Source organism: Haliaeetus albicilla, chromosome 13, assembly GCF_947461875.1.
Source record: "Haliaeetus albicilla chromosome 13, bHalAlb1.1, whole genome shotgun sequence".
NCBI lineage: Eukaryota > Metazoa > Chordata > Aves > Accipitriformes > Accipitridae > Haliaeetus > Haliaeetus albicilla.
In genome coordinates, this window is record NC_091495.1 from 13,473,506 (window position 1) to 13,489,798 (window position 16,293).

General features: G+C 47.1%; 1 protein-coding gene across 1 annotated transcript; it reads right to left on the reverse strand.

Annotated features, from left to right (window-relative positions):
• Positions 1-7,218: 7,218 nt before the first annotated feature.
• Positions 7,219-16,038, reverse strand: SERTAD4 (SERTA domain containing 4). The gene is made up of 4 exons (XM_069800223.1): positions 15,701-16,038; positions 15,141-15,360; positions 14,508-14,623; positions 7,219-11,336 (listed from the first exon to the last, which is right to left on the reverse strand). The coding sequence occupies exons 2-4, from the start codon at positions 15,343-15,345 to the stop codon at positions 10,605-10,607; spliced, it is 1,053 nt and encodes a 350-aa protein (XP_069656324.1). The 5' UTR covers positions 15,346-15,360; positions 15,701-16,038; the 3' UTR covers positions 7,219-10,604.
• Positions 16,039-16,293: the final 255 nt, after the last annotated feature.

Below are 16,293 nucleotides of genomic sequence, written 5' to 3' on the forward strand. Positions count from 1 at the left end.
GATTTCTGTTTCCTCAGTCCAGATCTGTGAGGAGGAGAAAATAATGACTCCATGGGTGTCCTGCTATGGTATGTGCCCAGCAGATCTTCTCTGACGAGCCTTGCCCAGGGGTCTGTCCCCATGCCAGGTTACTGATCTCACTGGAGGTGTACCAGAGTGGATTATGTGCCCGTCCTCTGCTAAGTCTGGCATGCTTTGCTTAAATTGACCATAATTCTTATGAAAGAGTGCAATGAGGATGAGAGAAGTAGTAGAGCCTATTTTTCCATGTAAGTAGCATGAGCTGTAGAAAATGGACACTGGCAATGGCTATGGTTGATGAAGCCATATCATTGTTATAGAAAGGAACAACCCATTTTCTGAAGCCATGGTAGAAACAGGCTCAGAGAGAACAGCCCTGATGGTCCCTCTGCAAGACCCAGAGTAAGCGCCATTGCAGATCCTAAGAAAGATATTTTTCACACATGGGGCGTTTGCTGTGCACAGAGGAGACCATCTCAGGGTCTGTAGCTGTGCACTGTGAGGACAGGATTAAAGCACTGTGGGCTGGCACTGCCCCACACTCCCAAACCTGCAGGGAGCTTACCCAAGATTCTTGTTCTTTCAGCTCTTGCTTTTAAAAATTTCATCAGTGCTCTTGTGTGGTGTTTTATGCTCTCAGGCTGCAAAGAAGCATTCTCTGCTGTAAAAAGTCTGTTTAAATTTTTCACATCCCCCCCCGAAATAAATGAATGTAAAGCATCACCCAATGACACTCCCTACTGCCGATTCCATCGACACCCTTTGTGTTTTCATGGACATATTTTCCTTATAAAAACCAGTTCCACCTTCTCCGCTGCTATGTGAAAGGCTCAAACAAATGTCAGAAAACTGACTGACAGACCGTACAGGCAAAGCAGAGAACCTGACTGTGTTCAGGGGCTGTCAAGTGCACAAAGTAAACAAAAGAATAGATCTATGTAATTTTTCCTCGCCAATCTCAGCTACAACTCTTATTTTAGACATTACTTGTGAAGGAAAGTGCAACACAATGTCAGTGTGTGTTAAATGTAAAAAGTCTCATTAGTTTTCACAAATATGTTTCTCTGATAAATTTTGTTATAACTATCAGAGGCATAAAGCCTAAACAGCATTGTGTTTTTAGCAACCGTTTGAAAGTTATGGCTTCTTAAAACTACCACAACCATTTAAGAAACAAAGTGTTATGGTAATGCCCTGGGTTTTTCCTTCCTCAAAGCTTACCTCTGGCTCTTCCCCCAGGTTATCTCTGTTAGAGGCTCAGCAGCATTCCTATCCCATGCACCACCAGGACGGAGCAGTAGGATCTTCCATGCTCTTTGCTCAACTTGCATCTCCCTGCTTGATGAGGTTGTGCTGAATACAAATATCTAGGTGAAATATATTCAGGTTTTGCAGAAATCACCACCACCATGGATGACAGAGCTTACACAGCTCCCTGCTGCAATACAGACTGCCTGCAGGGCTGACAGAGCCGCCCTCCTAAGCTGGGATTTACTTTCCTGCCCTGCCAGGGACTCTCAATCCAAGGGAGCAAGAGAAAGAGTTGCATATGCAGGTTAGATTCTAAATCCCTTTTTCTGACAGCATGATGCAGCTGCGTGCTCCAAGCACGTCTGACAGACATTGGACCCAGGGGAGGATCAGCTTTGAAAAACCTTCCCTGGGATATTTTTGCTCCTTTTACTTCATTCTCTGCATTTCTTCTAACTCCTGGGGTCGGTAATTTTCCTCAGCCAAAAATGAGACAAAAGGGGGAAAAAAGGGAAGAGAGAAGTACACTGCAATGAGTGGGCAGCCAGACTGCAGGTGGGCATAGCACACATAAGCAGCACAAAGCAGCTTATTTCACACAAGCCAGGGAAGAGACCACAGGTTTTGCAAACACCACAGGCTGTAGCAGGCTCTGTCCAGCCTCAGCTGTGGGGCAGGAGCAGACGTGTAGGGCAGCTTTGTTGTGGGTGAGGTGGGAGAGGAGCGCACCATGCCAGGGATTGCCCAGGAGAAGGCACCCTGGCAGGGAAAGAAGCGTTTCACAGAGTTCATAACCTCTTGTGCAACTAAACCAGTACAAATTGCCAATGCCCCCACAGTGCGGCTTTTCCATTTGCTAATGATGAAAACAGAGCAAAATACAAAGTGCCTGCACCCACAGCCTTCTCCTTGTTAACCCACTGCCCATGCATGGCCCTTCCACCTCTGGGCCAAGAGGTGCAGAAAGCAGCTGCCAGGGAGGATGGGGCCATCCATCTCCTCTCCGCTGGCCTGAGACCACGTGCCCCATGCACCCCACGTCCCCCTTGGACCCTTCTGCCAGCTGTGGAGAACTGTGCTCCTTTACCACACGTGCCGGGCAGCCACGCCGATGGCCACTGGCACCTGGTTTTAGATGAATGCACTTGCAGCGTGGCTACACTCAAAACACTGGGGATTTCTATATTTGCAATTAGAGTATTCAAATTGTTTTAACTTTAAAGGTGGGAGGATCTATTTATTTTCATTTTATTTTGTGTTTTTTCGGTTCTACCTGGAATTCAGATTTAGGTAACGTGCAACTGAATGTGTCAAGGTATCTGAAGGCTCAAAATGCACAATGCAATACTATAATATAGCTCTTTGTTATGCTAATTATTTCTTCCCAGCTGCTCCAGCAATGAGCACCAGCTCGACCTATCAAAGGGGAACAAAACCTCTAGGCGAGCTTTCTGCTGCAAGGTCCCTTACCTCAGCGCTTGAGGGGCTGGGGCTGTGTCTCTTCCGGCACCTGTAAACCAAGCTGAGAGGTAAAACAATTTAATATTGCAGCTCTACTGCCGCTGGGAACATGAGCTAGGAATTAAAAAGTGATACCCTCTTGACAGTCAGGTTGCCATGATTTACATTTTTCTCTTGGGTCCCCTCCCCCTCCACATGCATCTTCTCAGCACTTCTGAGCAAAGGGGAAAAATGAGGCAGTGTGGGAAAACATCCAGTCAAACCTCAGAGGCTCTGCCGAGATTCTGATTTTGGCACCCACCAGAGTAGTGCTATGTGATCATGAAGGATTTTTAGTGCGCGGGTGTCAGATTCATGACAGCCAGAAAATGCTGTGGTTGCATTATTTAAATGAAAATTAACTTTCCAAATAATAATAATAATAATAAAGGTTTCATATATTCAAAATTAAAAGACTAAAACTATCGGCCTGGTTGCCTTTCTATTATTTATGCTGATATTCAGTTAAAAGAGAGTTTGTCTTGTTCCTGTGTTTCTAGAGCCTAGAAAGATATTTTATTGATAGCACATGGAAATATTAAAAGGGAAAAAGGAGCTTTGGCAGCTGGAAAGGGACTACTGGGGGCCACCGGCAGCTTGAGAGGCTCAGAAGACCACTGGGAATGTGGGGCAAGCTTGTTAGCCGAATGCCTTATTTATAATGGTCACTAGTGAAATACCTCAAAAGCTGACATTACACTGTCATCTTTAAGCCTCAGAATTAGCAAATAGGCGCTTTCAATGGGTGGATCAATTCATACAGTAAAAATCCTTGTCTCAGCCTTCAGGCAGAATAACAAAAATGATCTGACAGTAGCTTATGCCCTACTCATATTTTTAAGATTTTCTTCATGACCGTGATGACTATACAGGTTATTTTAAAGTTTCAGTATTGGAACAATTCTGCAATGAAGGTACATTTCAGGATTGCGTTAACACACCTTACTTCTCATAGCAAACACAAAATGAAATTTGCCACTATTACGCTATTTAGTCTGCTGGTAAACCAGAATCCAATCTGTCACACAGAGGAAGGGGTCAAAGAAGGAACAATATGTATTCAGCCTCCACAGGTAAAATGTAGGCTGCTCAAGATTTAAAAATTAGTCAAACTGTATTTTCACGATAATAATAATAATATTAATAGAAATTGAGAAATGTAGGTCGCTTTGGTCATACTTGTTGAGACTCACAGATGATAAGTTTGAGGAAAACATAACATTGAAAGTACATTACACTTATGGGGTAGCAACACTTAATGTATGTGCAGTGTCTGATGATTTGTAATATAAAGGGCAATTGTGTTTTGAGCCAAAACCACACTGCTTTATTCAAAGGAATAAATGGCCCCATGGCAGCTGTATGGCTAAGAGGATGTGGCTGGTAAGTGGGGCCTACTCACAGAAGTAAGTACAGAGGATTTCACCCTGAAAGAGCAATGGATGGAGAGAAAAAAAAAAATTTACAAGGGTTTTTAGGGTCAATGAAGGAATAGAGCACAGATTTTACACATATACAGAGACAGCAATTATTTTGGAGTGAGGGAATAAAACCGGATTTGAAAATAATCTGCTGCTTGACTCTACTCCCACTGGCAGAGACTCTCCCTAACTAAAGGGGTAAATATGGATTAGCTGGTCCCACACTGCATGGGGTGGAAGAGAAGGATTGCCCTTTGAAACTTTTCTGATTAAGAGAATGAGGCGGGGGGAAAGACAAAACCAACAATAACCAAAGGTGTGGGTCGTCAGCTGATACGACCAGGCACAACTTCTCCAAAAATCAATGGCACAGCTTCACCTCATGCCAGCCGAGAGACTGATCGCTCATCACCTGGCTGCAAAAAGTCTCTGGAACATCAGCCTGCAAATGGCCAGAAAGCATTTGACAGCAGTCATAGTTACCAAGTGAAAATGCTGTATCAGAAATACAGGGTGGTGAGGGGACAGTGGAAGCGATGTTGTGGGGTCCCTCTGCACTTGCTGAAGACACACAGCTGTGACAGTTATGGGCCAGTTTTTTATGGAGGAGGCACAGCCATCAACTGCTGCCACCCCACCACCCTCCTTCGCAATGGCCAGAGCCTTTAGTTGTTTCAGGAGGCAGCCACAGGCCACGGTAGGGAAAGGCGAGCCTGGCGGGGTATTCCACGCGGAAAGTACCACTGCAGGAGGTAGCACTACACGGACTGACCTTGAGCAGACAGACCATTTATCTCCTTTCTACAGTCCCAATATGACAGATTAGATGCTCTCTGCAGTAAATTGGAGAATGATGCTGTATTAATTGAGAAGAATTACTAGCCATGGAAGAGAAGTTATTTTTCAAATTCAGTATCTCCCTGTTTTGGGGTCTTTGCTGGGTTTGGGGTTTTTTTTGTTCATCACGCATACTGCATACTTCTGAGTGTAAACAGACCACCCATCTGTGAATTCTCCTCGCACTCCCTGCACTCCTCCGCCAGGGAACTTGAGCACAGAGATTAAAAGAAGTTAACGTACTTGCCTACCTGGCCTCCCAGCTAGATCTGGTGAGAAAGCTTTGCGTACCTTGCAGTCTGCACCACTTTTGCAAAACCAAGGAACTGAAACTCTACCTCACCCAAGGTGCGCTCGCTTCCTTGCTATGACTTAAAGACTGGGGAGAGCAACAACAGGCCAACTGCAGCCCCAAATGCAACTGTTTTCACATGATTACTCCCCTGGAGTTTAATCTAACCTTCCACACCTGACCCGAGGCGCCCTGACATAGAAAGCCACTGACCCCGAATGGTAAATTCAGTCTGGTCTTAACAGCCACAGCTGCTTTGCTTCATGCTCTCTGTGGAGAGCCAAGAGGAGTGAAGGTCTCATCCGAACACCCCTCAGCCCCAGGGCTGCTTTGCGTTCAGTTCCCCAGTGCAGACCCGGCTGGCCGGGTACACCTCGCATTAGCAGTCTTAAACTGAGCAGGATTAACTGCTGCAAAGGCACTCGGCACCCTGCCATGGCTGTGTTTACATTAGAAAAAATGGACCTCACAGAGACAGTTTGCAAACACCACAAGACGAACTTTTGTAAACTCCCTCGGTTTAGTCATCTTTCCCCATCTGTCAGAGAAGTTAAAGTGAGATTGAAAAAACACAGGAAATTACTGTGTATTCCAAGCCGTCGTGACTGAGCGGCTTGGCTGTTACATGGGATGCCTTGTGGAAGATTCACATCTCCTAACATTTCCAGCAAGATCCTTTGCAGCGCTTCCCCGGCTGCGATCTTTCAGCAGGCTCTGCACACCCTGCCAGGAAAAGCCTCTGGAGTGCTTTGTGCAGCTGCAGAAAAACTCATACCAGCACTGAGGAGCCCAAAAGGTTACCTCCAGAAAGCCAGGGCAGCCCCTTTCTTTCAGGTTGCAAAGCAAGGGACAGGCAATGAAAAAGGTTAGGTCCCTCTGGGAGGCTTCTGTGTGAGAGTTCATTCACTGAATAAAATGCCAGATGAAATCCTTTACCCCACAGCAGTTTAAACCTTTCTCTGATGTGACTGACTGGCTCTTTTTGTGATAAAACTTAAGAAACTTCTTTTATCATGCTAGGTTCCTAGCATGAGTAAGCAGGAATTGCATTTGCTATACCTCTGGCTATAGCCTTTATCTCAAGAAGGCAATGAAAGGGCACGAGTCGAACACGGGCTAGAAATCACCTTCACGTCTGCTTTGGCCATAGCCCTTTCATCACCAGATCACTACCATTGTGGCAATCTGAGCTACCAGCAGCTGGAAAGGCCATTTAGCTGGGTGGGTTGCAACTGGCATGGACCTCCAGAAGGGCCACGAAGCAGCCGAGACACACTGCATGCTGGTTAGTTTGTTTAAATTCCCCTTTAGATCATGCTGCACCTCTGAACCAGCTCCCCACCTCCCCTGCACAAACCCAAAGAGCGGTGGCACCCCACGTACCGCCCCCGCGGCGTGTCCTGGTCTTCGGCGAAAGGACAGTTGGTAGATGAGAGGCGTAAAAGGAGGATGGAGGCCGCACAAGAAGATGAAACATGAAAAAAAGTCTCTTTACCACAACTTTGCTTTGGGGTGTAACATCTTCAGGGCTGAAAGAAGCACTTCATCTCTGCGGCTCAGCCTGCATTTGTTTTCTCTGCGGAGCCAGCTGCTACGCTGGCATTGCAAATCGGTGCCAGCTGAGGCTATGAGTGCTGGGGATGCTTAAGTAACTGTGCTAAACTGTTTCAACAGATTAGCTAATGCAGTAAAAATATAAAATTTTACCAAAAGTATTAAGTATATATGAAGCACAATGATATTATGCCACATTTTGAAAAAGGAACATAATTTTTTCAACTCAAATGAACTATGCATTTCCAAGGGAAATGTATTACCTGGTGGAAAGCAATCCTGAAGATAAAATGACATTTCAGCTCTTAGTGACAGTAAAATAGATCTGACAACAGAAACATCTTTTTCTGTTGCTGTTTTCCATGTTTTATTGAAGTACCATTATTAGTCTGCTGAAAGGCACAGTACTTTATAGTTTTACACTCTAGGAGCAAAGTGTCTTATGATAGAGAGTAAAACAGTCTCCACAGAGAGCAGCTCTACTGCTCAGTTCTTCCAGGCAGGTAGGCCAGGATCAAGTTCAGGAGCATTCATTTAGCAGTTATGCGTGGGACATACGGATGAAAGGCATTAATCTTGGAAAAGAACTATTTCTTGAAAATTTGTGATACTAGCAAAACGTCCTTAGTACTGGAGCGTGCAATGGGGAAAAGGCCTATCAGGTTTACACTCTTCACGTGCCCTAAATCAAACCAAATTTAAACCATGAAATCCATTCAGCCTAGCCCTGGTTGGAAATCCTATCAAGGTCTACTGCATTTCTGGCAATTGGACAAGGGTGTTTCCAACTGCCTTTTCTAACATGAAATACCTCTATCTCTTTTGTAGCAAAGCGGATGACTCAGTGGACTCCTGAGTCCAATACATCTACTTTCAGTATCTGCCATTTTTTTTGTGAGGCAGGGTCCAGAGAAAGGCATAAAAGACCACTTATCCTTAGGCCAACCTTCATTAGATGACATTTCACCCCTTACAGACCCTGATGACAGTCAGCAAGACTGTCCAAGAGCTGTAACAGGTTAATTTCTAGGTGTCCCTGGAACTAAAGAAGCTGTTAGAGAGGCCTGAGTAGACAGAGAGTTCTGCTGATCTGTCACTTCAGCCAGTACAAATTCAACTCAGGAGACTGCAATGGGTTATATATGCAGGCTTGCTCTGGAATACCAAGGAGCCCCTTAGGGTCAAAAAGCTTTCATTCCCCCCAAAAGTGTTACCTGATTTGTGGTTTGGGCAGCATTTGGCCAGGCGTTTTCCTTGGCCGTACGTGCAAGTCTGCAGAGAAGTTTGCTGCTTCACAGTGCACCTTCAGACTGTCGTAAAGGCTCCTGAAACCCTGTGAAGGCTGAGCTCCATCTTGGACTCAGCTTGAGGTGCACAGTCAACTGCAGTGTAACCTCTTCAGCAGGGAACAGCTTGATTAAATAGCATTTCCTTGGGTGAGGGAGGGGAACATGGGGGAAAGGACCCAGTAGCCATTGGAAATGTAAAAATAAAATGAATTTTGGTCATTTTAATAAATATATATCAAGGAAATTTCACTTTACTACAACAACACATTAGTATACAAGCATCTAATATTTAAGCTTAAAACATCAAGTGTTTATCAAATATTGGAAAAGAGCAGACATTACTAGACTATCTGGGTATAACACAAGAAAAATCAGGTTTTTAAAAAAATTGGTCCTTGTGGACAAATGTCTAAATGATGATCCTACTCATACACTGTATGAATGAGATCTATATTTAATATTATTATTATTATTATTAATAAAAAAAGCTTCTGTCTTGGAGAAATCAGGTGGGACTTATACTTTCTTTATTTGTTGTTCTTCACAATGATAACCCTTACAAACTTATCAGTTCCAACTCGCCTGACTGCATAAAGGTTATCATTGATTTACATCCTATTGTCTTTTGGCTGGGGGGGAGCTTTTTCCCGTGACCGCTCGGCTTAGTCACGAAAACTGTCCAGTTCACAAACATGACTGTGGGGTGCGCACACTACCCAAAACAACCGTGGCCCAGGAGGAGTCAGGCTGAACCCACGAAACCCAGAGCAGGAGTTCTTTGACCCAGAGACCCGGCTGACTCCAGCACCAAATTGGGGGCAGCCCGGGGCGGTGTGCCGCCGGGGACCCTCGTGCCCTGCGCTGAGCTGGCCGCTCCCTCAGCACAGGGGCGAATTTCACCCTTTGGACAAGAACCAAGCGGAGAAGATGTCGCTTGAGCGCTTGATGCTGTGGGAACAGGCAGCTATTATGAGTCAGCCGTGGCTTGGAGGTGGCTATTTTGCCGAGCACACCCTGCCAGTTGTTACGGGGACTGTGGGAACTAATTAATTTGGTGGATCTAAGACTCACAATACTCTTAGGCCAACCCTGACTAATGTCTTCTCGGCATTTTAAACAGAACACTTTTGCAAACAGTCTACCTAGGGATGACTAAATTTTGTCCTTAGCCACTGAAATCTCAGCTCATTTCTCCAAAATGTTCTTTTTTAAAATTAAACCCCTTACATTCATTCAGATAAAATCATGTTTATCGCCACATTATTGATTAACATTGTGCTTTTTGCTTTCTTTTCTTGTCTTTTTTAAATCAACAGCAAAAGTCATAGAAAACTCCCGCATGCTTTTGCAATCTAAAAGAGAAAAATTATGCGAAACAGAATAAAGTATAAAACATGCCACTGGTTCATGAACTTCATTATACGAAGAAGGAAAAAAAGAGCCCCAGCAACAGACAGTTGCCATAGAAACACTCAAGCATCGAATGCTTGTTTACAAGAGACATCTCTCTATTGTTTCTTAAATCCCTTCCTAAGGATGGCAAATCAAAAAGCAATTGAGCATCAAAAAGGAAGAACAGAGATGTTTGAATAGGAAGTTGAACTCAGTACTTCAAAGGTTAAAGGTTTCTAATAATTTGATCCACCCTGTGGGTGGTTGTTTTTTTTTTATCTGTTTAGGTTAAATCCCTGCTGTATCACTGATTTATACTTAATTTTCACGCTGGCAAAAATTAAGACAAAAAGTAAGGCACCAAAAAAAAACCTGCCCTGTATAACAACAAGCCTCATTAGTTATTACAGCCGAGGTGAAAACATGCAAGTACTTGAGCTGCATGTTGTGTTTCTGATTAAGATCCCATAAACAGGTTATTTCTTTATGCTATGTCCTATTTTGTCAGTTGAACAAGATGCTGAATCCAGGAATTCAAGAGTATCAGTACGAAATGTAAAGATGGTTTATTCCCAGTCCATGAAGACAGTCCTTTGTCAGAACAAATACTGAGTTACAAGGAGCACATCACCCTTGCTGGTAGCAAAAATTTGTTTACCAGACTTCTAATTCCTTGGTAAACATAATGGAGGTTCTTCTTAATTAATGGCAGACTTCTTGGGGGTGGGGATATATAAAACGATATGTTTTCCCCATCTGGCTGATTGGTATTTTCAGTAACGAAAGCCACACCATAGCTGTAGAGACTATAGTGCTAAGCAGTAACGCAACTGCGTTCTTTATGAAGTCTCCATATTTATAAATAGCCCACTGATGCAGATCATAGAGACGCTTTACGCAATCTGCACTCCAGTCACTTAAAACTACACGTACTGTTTGTGGCATGATTGTATCATTTGTAGAAAACTATAAAAAATCCATTCAAAATAAAAATTTGATAGACAAACAAACATGCTGCGCATGCTTCAACAGAGCAAGAAAGATGCCTCATATTTTACTTCCTTTGCTGCAGCACATTTTATTACTTGGTAAAGATTCCTTCTTCCTTAAGGATTTTTTCCAAGATTCACTTACGTTGCTCTTGTCATTACATCCAGTCTCAAAATAGTCATAAAACTTGCCTTTACATTCAAGAGCATGGGTGCCTCTTACAGATTCACAGTTTAGGGCGATGCTCTCTCGCTCAGGTTCATTACCTCCTTTCTCGTCATTAAATTTTGCCTTTTCCTGATTACTGTGAGACCTGGCATTAGTGATGAATATTTCATTAGCAGGTATCTGGTCATCACTCCTGTAAGACGGGGCACTGCCAATGTCATAATCTCCCTGCTGGGAACAGCTTGGCAAAGAAATGGGGGAGGAGGAGGAGGAAGTATTTTCTGTACTAGCAGTAACAGAGTAGGGTAGATTTAAATAGTGACTGCCACACTCTTGATAGAAGCAGCACGTGTGGAGCTTCTCGTACTCCTCCTTTGCCATCCGAAGGCGTTTTCTATACGGACAGTCCTGAGGCACAAACCATTCTTGTGGTGAGGTGCCACTGAAGGAGCAGGCGGAGAAGCACCAGTTGTTCTGCATGATGATTTCTCCATGGATTCTCTTCATTAGATTGTTGATGAGGACAGATCTCCGCAGGTAGACTTCAGGATCATCAATGAATTTCAGCTTTTCCAAAGACATGTAAAGAATATGGGCCCGCTCCTCAAACACAGAGATTGTCTGCAAATGCAAAAGACAGAAGATACGGAACTGAAGGCAACCGGTTTTGTTCCAGGCAAGGAGAAAGAAAATGAAGCAAAGTATTCCCCCCGTGCCACTACTTTTCTCATTCTCTTTCTGAGGTGCCTAAAACTGTTTTTTTTGTTTTGCACACCCATGTAGCTGGGCTTTTTCTTGGCCACAGCATTCACCCAGGTTTAGGAGGCAAGTAGCTGAGCATTACACCACAAAGGCAATCGCAGGGCACGAATCCAGGATGGGAGAGTAAAATCCAGATGCGCACATCTGGCTCTTTATTTGCATTTGGGGTTAGAACATAAAATTGTTGTGCAGTTTTGCTCCAGTGATGGCTGGGGGCTTTTTGATGTGAATGGACCCAATTCCACCACCCCCTGCGGGGCTTCTACAAAGCTCTGAAGCCAAGCGAAGGTCCCCTCCTGCAGCCTCAAGGTTTGCAAGACGCAGCCAGCAGCCATCGCCTCACGCAGCAAGTGTCGGAGCATTTCATCCACTGCCAGTGGAAGAGGCCCTCCAGCAAGGAGGGCTCCATTTGCCAAGCTCCCTTATACTGCTGTTGTGTACAAAAGCGCATGCAGGGAGGGAGGCAGGGAGAAACCCATCTCAAAGCATCACAGCATCTGGAGAGCAGCTGTTGGCCTGCATACTACACCCTGCGCTCTACAGGACCGGTGGGAACGCAGATAGGCAGGGACAAGGTCAGGAAACGAAGAGAGGATAGGGATTTGCAGAAATCCTGGCTCGACGCCCACAGATTTGTTCTCCCTTCCATGGTCCTTCCAGGACTCCCTTTCTCAGCACTGGCAGCATGAGCAGGTTACTGCCCCCGGGAGGCCCCGGATTCTGCGCTGTAATCACTACCCTGGGAATCAAAATAAGAGAGGGGGCAATGCATGCTACTGTAAGCACTATTAACTAATTTTCATTTTTAGTAAGAATTTGGTTTGCGTAGGAGGAGAGCAGCACAGCACAAAGGGAGACTGCTCTAAATCCCCCCCATCTGTGGCTTGATCATTCTTCCCTTTCCCACATGGTTACAGCATTTTTGCAGAGTGGAAGTCGTAGCTATGAAGACTGAAAGAGCTTAAAGCACAGCTGCTTTTCACATCCATTCAGCTCTCCTCAGCCCTCTAGCTCTTTCCACAGCCTGGTCCTGTCTGCAGGGCTTAGAAGCAGCACAGTGCCTCGTAAAAAGAAAAATTGGCTGTGTTTTCATGTGAGTTCACAGCTGAAGGTCTTCTTTGTTAGAGAGAGTAATTTTCTATAATAAATGACTCATTTTAAATCGTATTAAGCCTATAGGTTAATTTGCATCCTTTATACCTGCTGCAGCAATAGTCAGTGAAGCCATAAAAGCCTGGAGCAAACCAGTAAGCCTTGAACTGTGATCCTCCTGGAGATACGTCCTGGAGGGCCACCAGTAGGAACAAGTTGTCAAAGGCTTTCTACTACAAATGTTTGCCAACAGCCCTCTGGAGAGAGGCTCTGGGCCCTACCGTCATACCCTCTACAGGACAAGTAATCTCAGAACATAACTCTGTCTTTACTGGGCAGCAAAGGTATAAAAACGTGTAAGATATTAGAAGAAACCTGGTGGGCATCCTCCCTCCCCCAGAGCTCAGTGCTGCAAAGTAGAAAACACATTCGTGCTGAACAGAAGAAAACGGTGACCCAGGGTTTCTGCCATGATACACCTCTACAACAGCACAAAACAATGTCTGGGACAGGTCTCTTACCAATACCTCTACAACTGGTTCTTATGCTGTTCAAAAAGGATGAGTAACTATTCCTCCTCTTTGCAAGGAAAATAATCACTGATACAAAAATCCAACAAACTAGCCAAGAAAAAACCTGGCTGAAATCAGAGACCGATGCGACATGTGGGAGACACACTCACTAACTAGAGCACATTTTTCAACACCCTCGGTGCTATTTATTCATTGCTCTGGCAGCAGACTGGACGCCTTCTGGAATTAATGGTGGGGCAGTTTTTCACCTTCCCAGTCAGGTACTTACTTCCAGCCAACACTATTTGTAGCTGAAAATTCCTTCAGCTACTCTAAGGTCCTTGGGAAGCGAGCTCGGCGTTACTGCTCGCTTCTCCTCTGTGGAAATCCGTCCAGGGAAAAAGAAGCCCACTGGGCAGACCTCCCTGCCCAGTGTCCCTTGTAGGGATGAGGCACTCGGTTCCCCTCGCGTCTCAGAAGCCTGCCTCTGCGATGCAGGTAAAGATAACACATAAACTTGCTCTGCATCTTGATCTGTTTTAGCTTTCTGTCGCTGGGGCTCTTGTGGTACTATTGCCTCCCATAAGCTGTGCTTTAATCAGATTATATTGTGTCCTCTCTGCTGCCAACAGTACATGAGTAGCACTGGACTACCATGGACCAGGTATGATCCCAGCAAGGTAAGGATGGTGTCTCAAGGCATGAGCTATCCTTAAGCACATCACTCCAGGCATTCAGTTCCTTACAGGACTGAGTCCTTAATGAACAAGACCCTAAAATCTCTCATTAAAAAAAAAAAAGTTAGATTTCAATTTATGTATTCATTGGCCTGGGAAATGTTTGCTCTAATCCCTCCCCTGACAGCTTTCATAAGAGAAAAAAAAATAATAATCTTTCATTTACTAACCTGTTCTTTTGGAGTTATGAGCTTTTTAATAAACAGGATTAAATACTGAAGGAGCTTGTACTCACTTTCCAAGTCATTGTGTTTTTCTAGCAGATCTGTAACCCATTTGGGGTACATGGAACTTATTACTGTCTTCTCCCCTGGAAAAAGTTTTGAATGAGCGGGGGAGTCATGGGCCCTTTTTATTTATGTTCTTCCTTTCTGCTGTTCAAATGCTGCTATGGAGCTGTTTCTGTAGGCATGACATAAACTAGCTAAGAACAAAACAATCTGAAAAAAAGTTATTCTCAGCGTTTCCATTTACAGTTGTTATAAATGAAGAAACGCCTTTGCTTCTTAAGCAATTCGATGACAATAAAACAATAAATGTGAACAAGTGACAACTATTTGTTTCTGAGCAAACAGCTGGATCACTCTCTTAATTCAGCAGAGTATTTCAGCCTCGTGGAAATGGGTCAATCGAGTGTTACTAAGCATCTGAAACTCGGGGTAAAAAATAATGACTATTAGAAAACATACTTTATGTGTACAGCTGCTGAGCGGTGGATGAAAATCCTCCTCTTCCACATATTTCCTTTTAAAGTATGTGATCTTGGATGTTGTTACAGGATTCGAAATTCCCCTGTAATGTGATCCTGTGGGTAATAAATCAGATATGACAAATGACATGCGGTTTGCCGGAGGTTCTCCAAACAAAATACTTTTCGTTTCCCTTCGCGCTACGGGAGAACTCCACCGCGCACCTTCACGTATATTTGCAGCCATCAGAAATAAACCCTCACCTGCCTAGCGCGTTCACTCGCCGGACGCTCCCGGCCGAGGGCCGACGGGACAGGCAGCGCGGCGAGCCGCTGCCGTCCTCTGGCCGCTCGCCTTCGGGAAAACTTTCGCTCCGGCCGCCGGGCGGGCAGCCGGGCGGGCAGCCGCCTTCCCCAGCGCGGCACCCACCCGGCGCAACCCGGGGCCGCCGGCTCCCGCCGAGCCCCGCGCACCTGCGGCCCCGCCGCCGCGCCGCGCTCGCCCCGGGGCAGAGCCCCCTGCCGCCGCCCGCCGCCCGCCGCGCCCGGGCCCGCCGCCGCGCCGCGCCCCCCCTCCGCGGACTACACCTCCGTCCCCCCGCCCGCCGCCGCGGCGGATCGGCGCGGTGCCTACCTGCGGCGGGGGGCCCGGGGGCCGGCGGCGGCGGCGGCGGCGGCGGCGGGGGGGCTGCGGCGGCGGCGGCGGGGCCGGGGCCGGGGCCGGGGCCGGGGCGGCCGCAGCAGGGCGGCTCCCAGAGGGCGCGGTAGGCGGCGAGGTCGGCGGCTCCGTCGGCGGCGATGGGGCGGCCCAGCCGCTGCATGGGCAGCACCAGGGTCATCGCGGGCGCCGGCACCTGGAAGCGAAGCAGCGCGGTGAGCGCCCGGCACCCCCTTCACCTGACACCCCCCCGGCCCCGCGGTGTTCCGCGCCCCCTTGGCAGTCATGCCTCTGTATGCACGTATATAAAAACCACACGCACGTATATCTCACATAGACACACTTTCCCCCCCCCCCCCCCCCTTCTTACGGCAGGAAAAAGACCGGAGCCCTCTCCCACAAAGGGCGCGGGGTCCCCGGCCGCGGGAGTTTGTCGCGCTCTCCCCCCCGCCGCCCCCCGGCCCCGCTCCCGCCCCGCTCCCGCCGCCCCGGCCCCGGCCCCGGCCCCGGCCCCGGCCCCGCCGGCGCTCACACACCGGCACGGATCCGCTCACTCGCTTCCCATTCTCTCCCGGCGGTGCTGGCACGGCGCGCTCGGCACCGACGGGCGTGCGAGTCGGTGTGCGTGTGTGTGTGCGCGCGTGTGCCTGCGGTGCGTGTGTGTGTGTGTGTGTGTGTGTGTGTGCAGTGGGGTGTGCGTGTGAGAGAGCGCGCGCCCAGCAGTTCGGGATCGCGTTCCTTTCTTCTCTCTTCCCTCCCGAACGAAGCAGACAGCAGAGACTTAGGTAGTTGTTTCCACTAGCCCCGATCGGACTGAACTGGATCTGCCTCCAGTCAAAACACTGCGAGACTAAGACAGAAAATTGGCTCCGGTTTCAAGCCGTGAGTTGCAGTCCCACCGGAGCCAAGCACAACATCGGCGGAGCGGGCGGAATATTAAGCAGGAGCGGGGACTCCAGGGCCAGCGCCAGGCTGCGAGCTGCCTCCTGCCGCGACAGCAGGCGGGAGGGGAGGGGAGGGGAGGGAGCAAACTTTCTGCGAGGGGCAAGGGATGAGTTCATAGTCACCTACTTCTTGGCAGAGGAGCGCCGAACAATGCGCCCGGGCCCGGCCCGGCCCCTCCCTCTCC

Bases quoted from the DNA above. Each gene is read 5' to 3' on its own strand.
- SERTAD4 (XM_069800223.1), bottom strand. From the start codon at position 15,345: ATGACCCTGGTGCTGCCCATGCAGCGGCTGGGCCGCCCCATCGCCGCC. The intron at 14,624-15,140 runs GTAGGCACCGCG...TATTACCCACAG, and splicing joins CCCCGGGCCCCCCGCCGCAG to GATCACATTACAGGGGAATT. The intron at 11,337-14,507 runs GTATGTTTTCTA...TTGCATTTGCAG, and splicing joins TCAGCAGCTGTACACATAAA to ACAATCTCTGTGTTTGAGGA.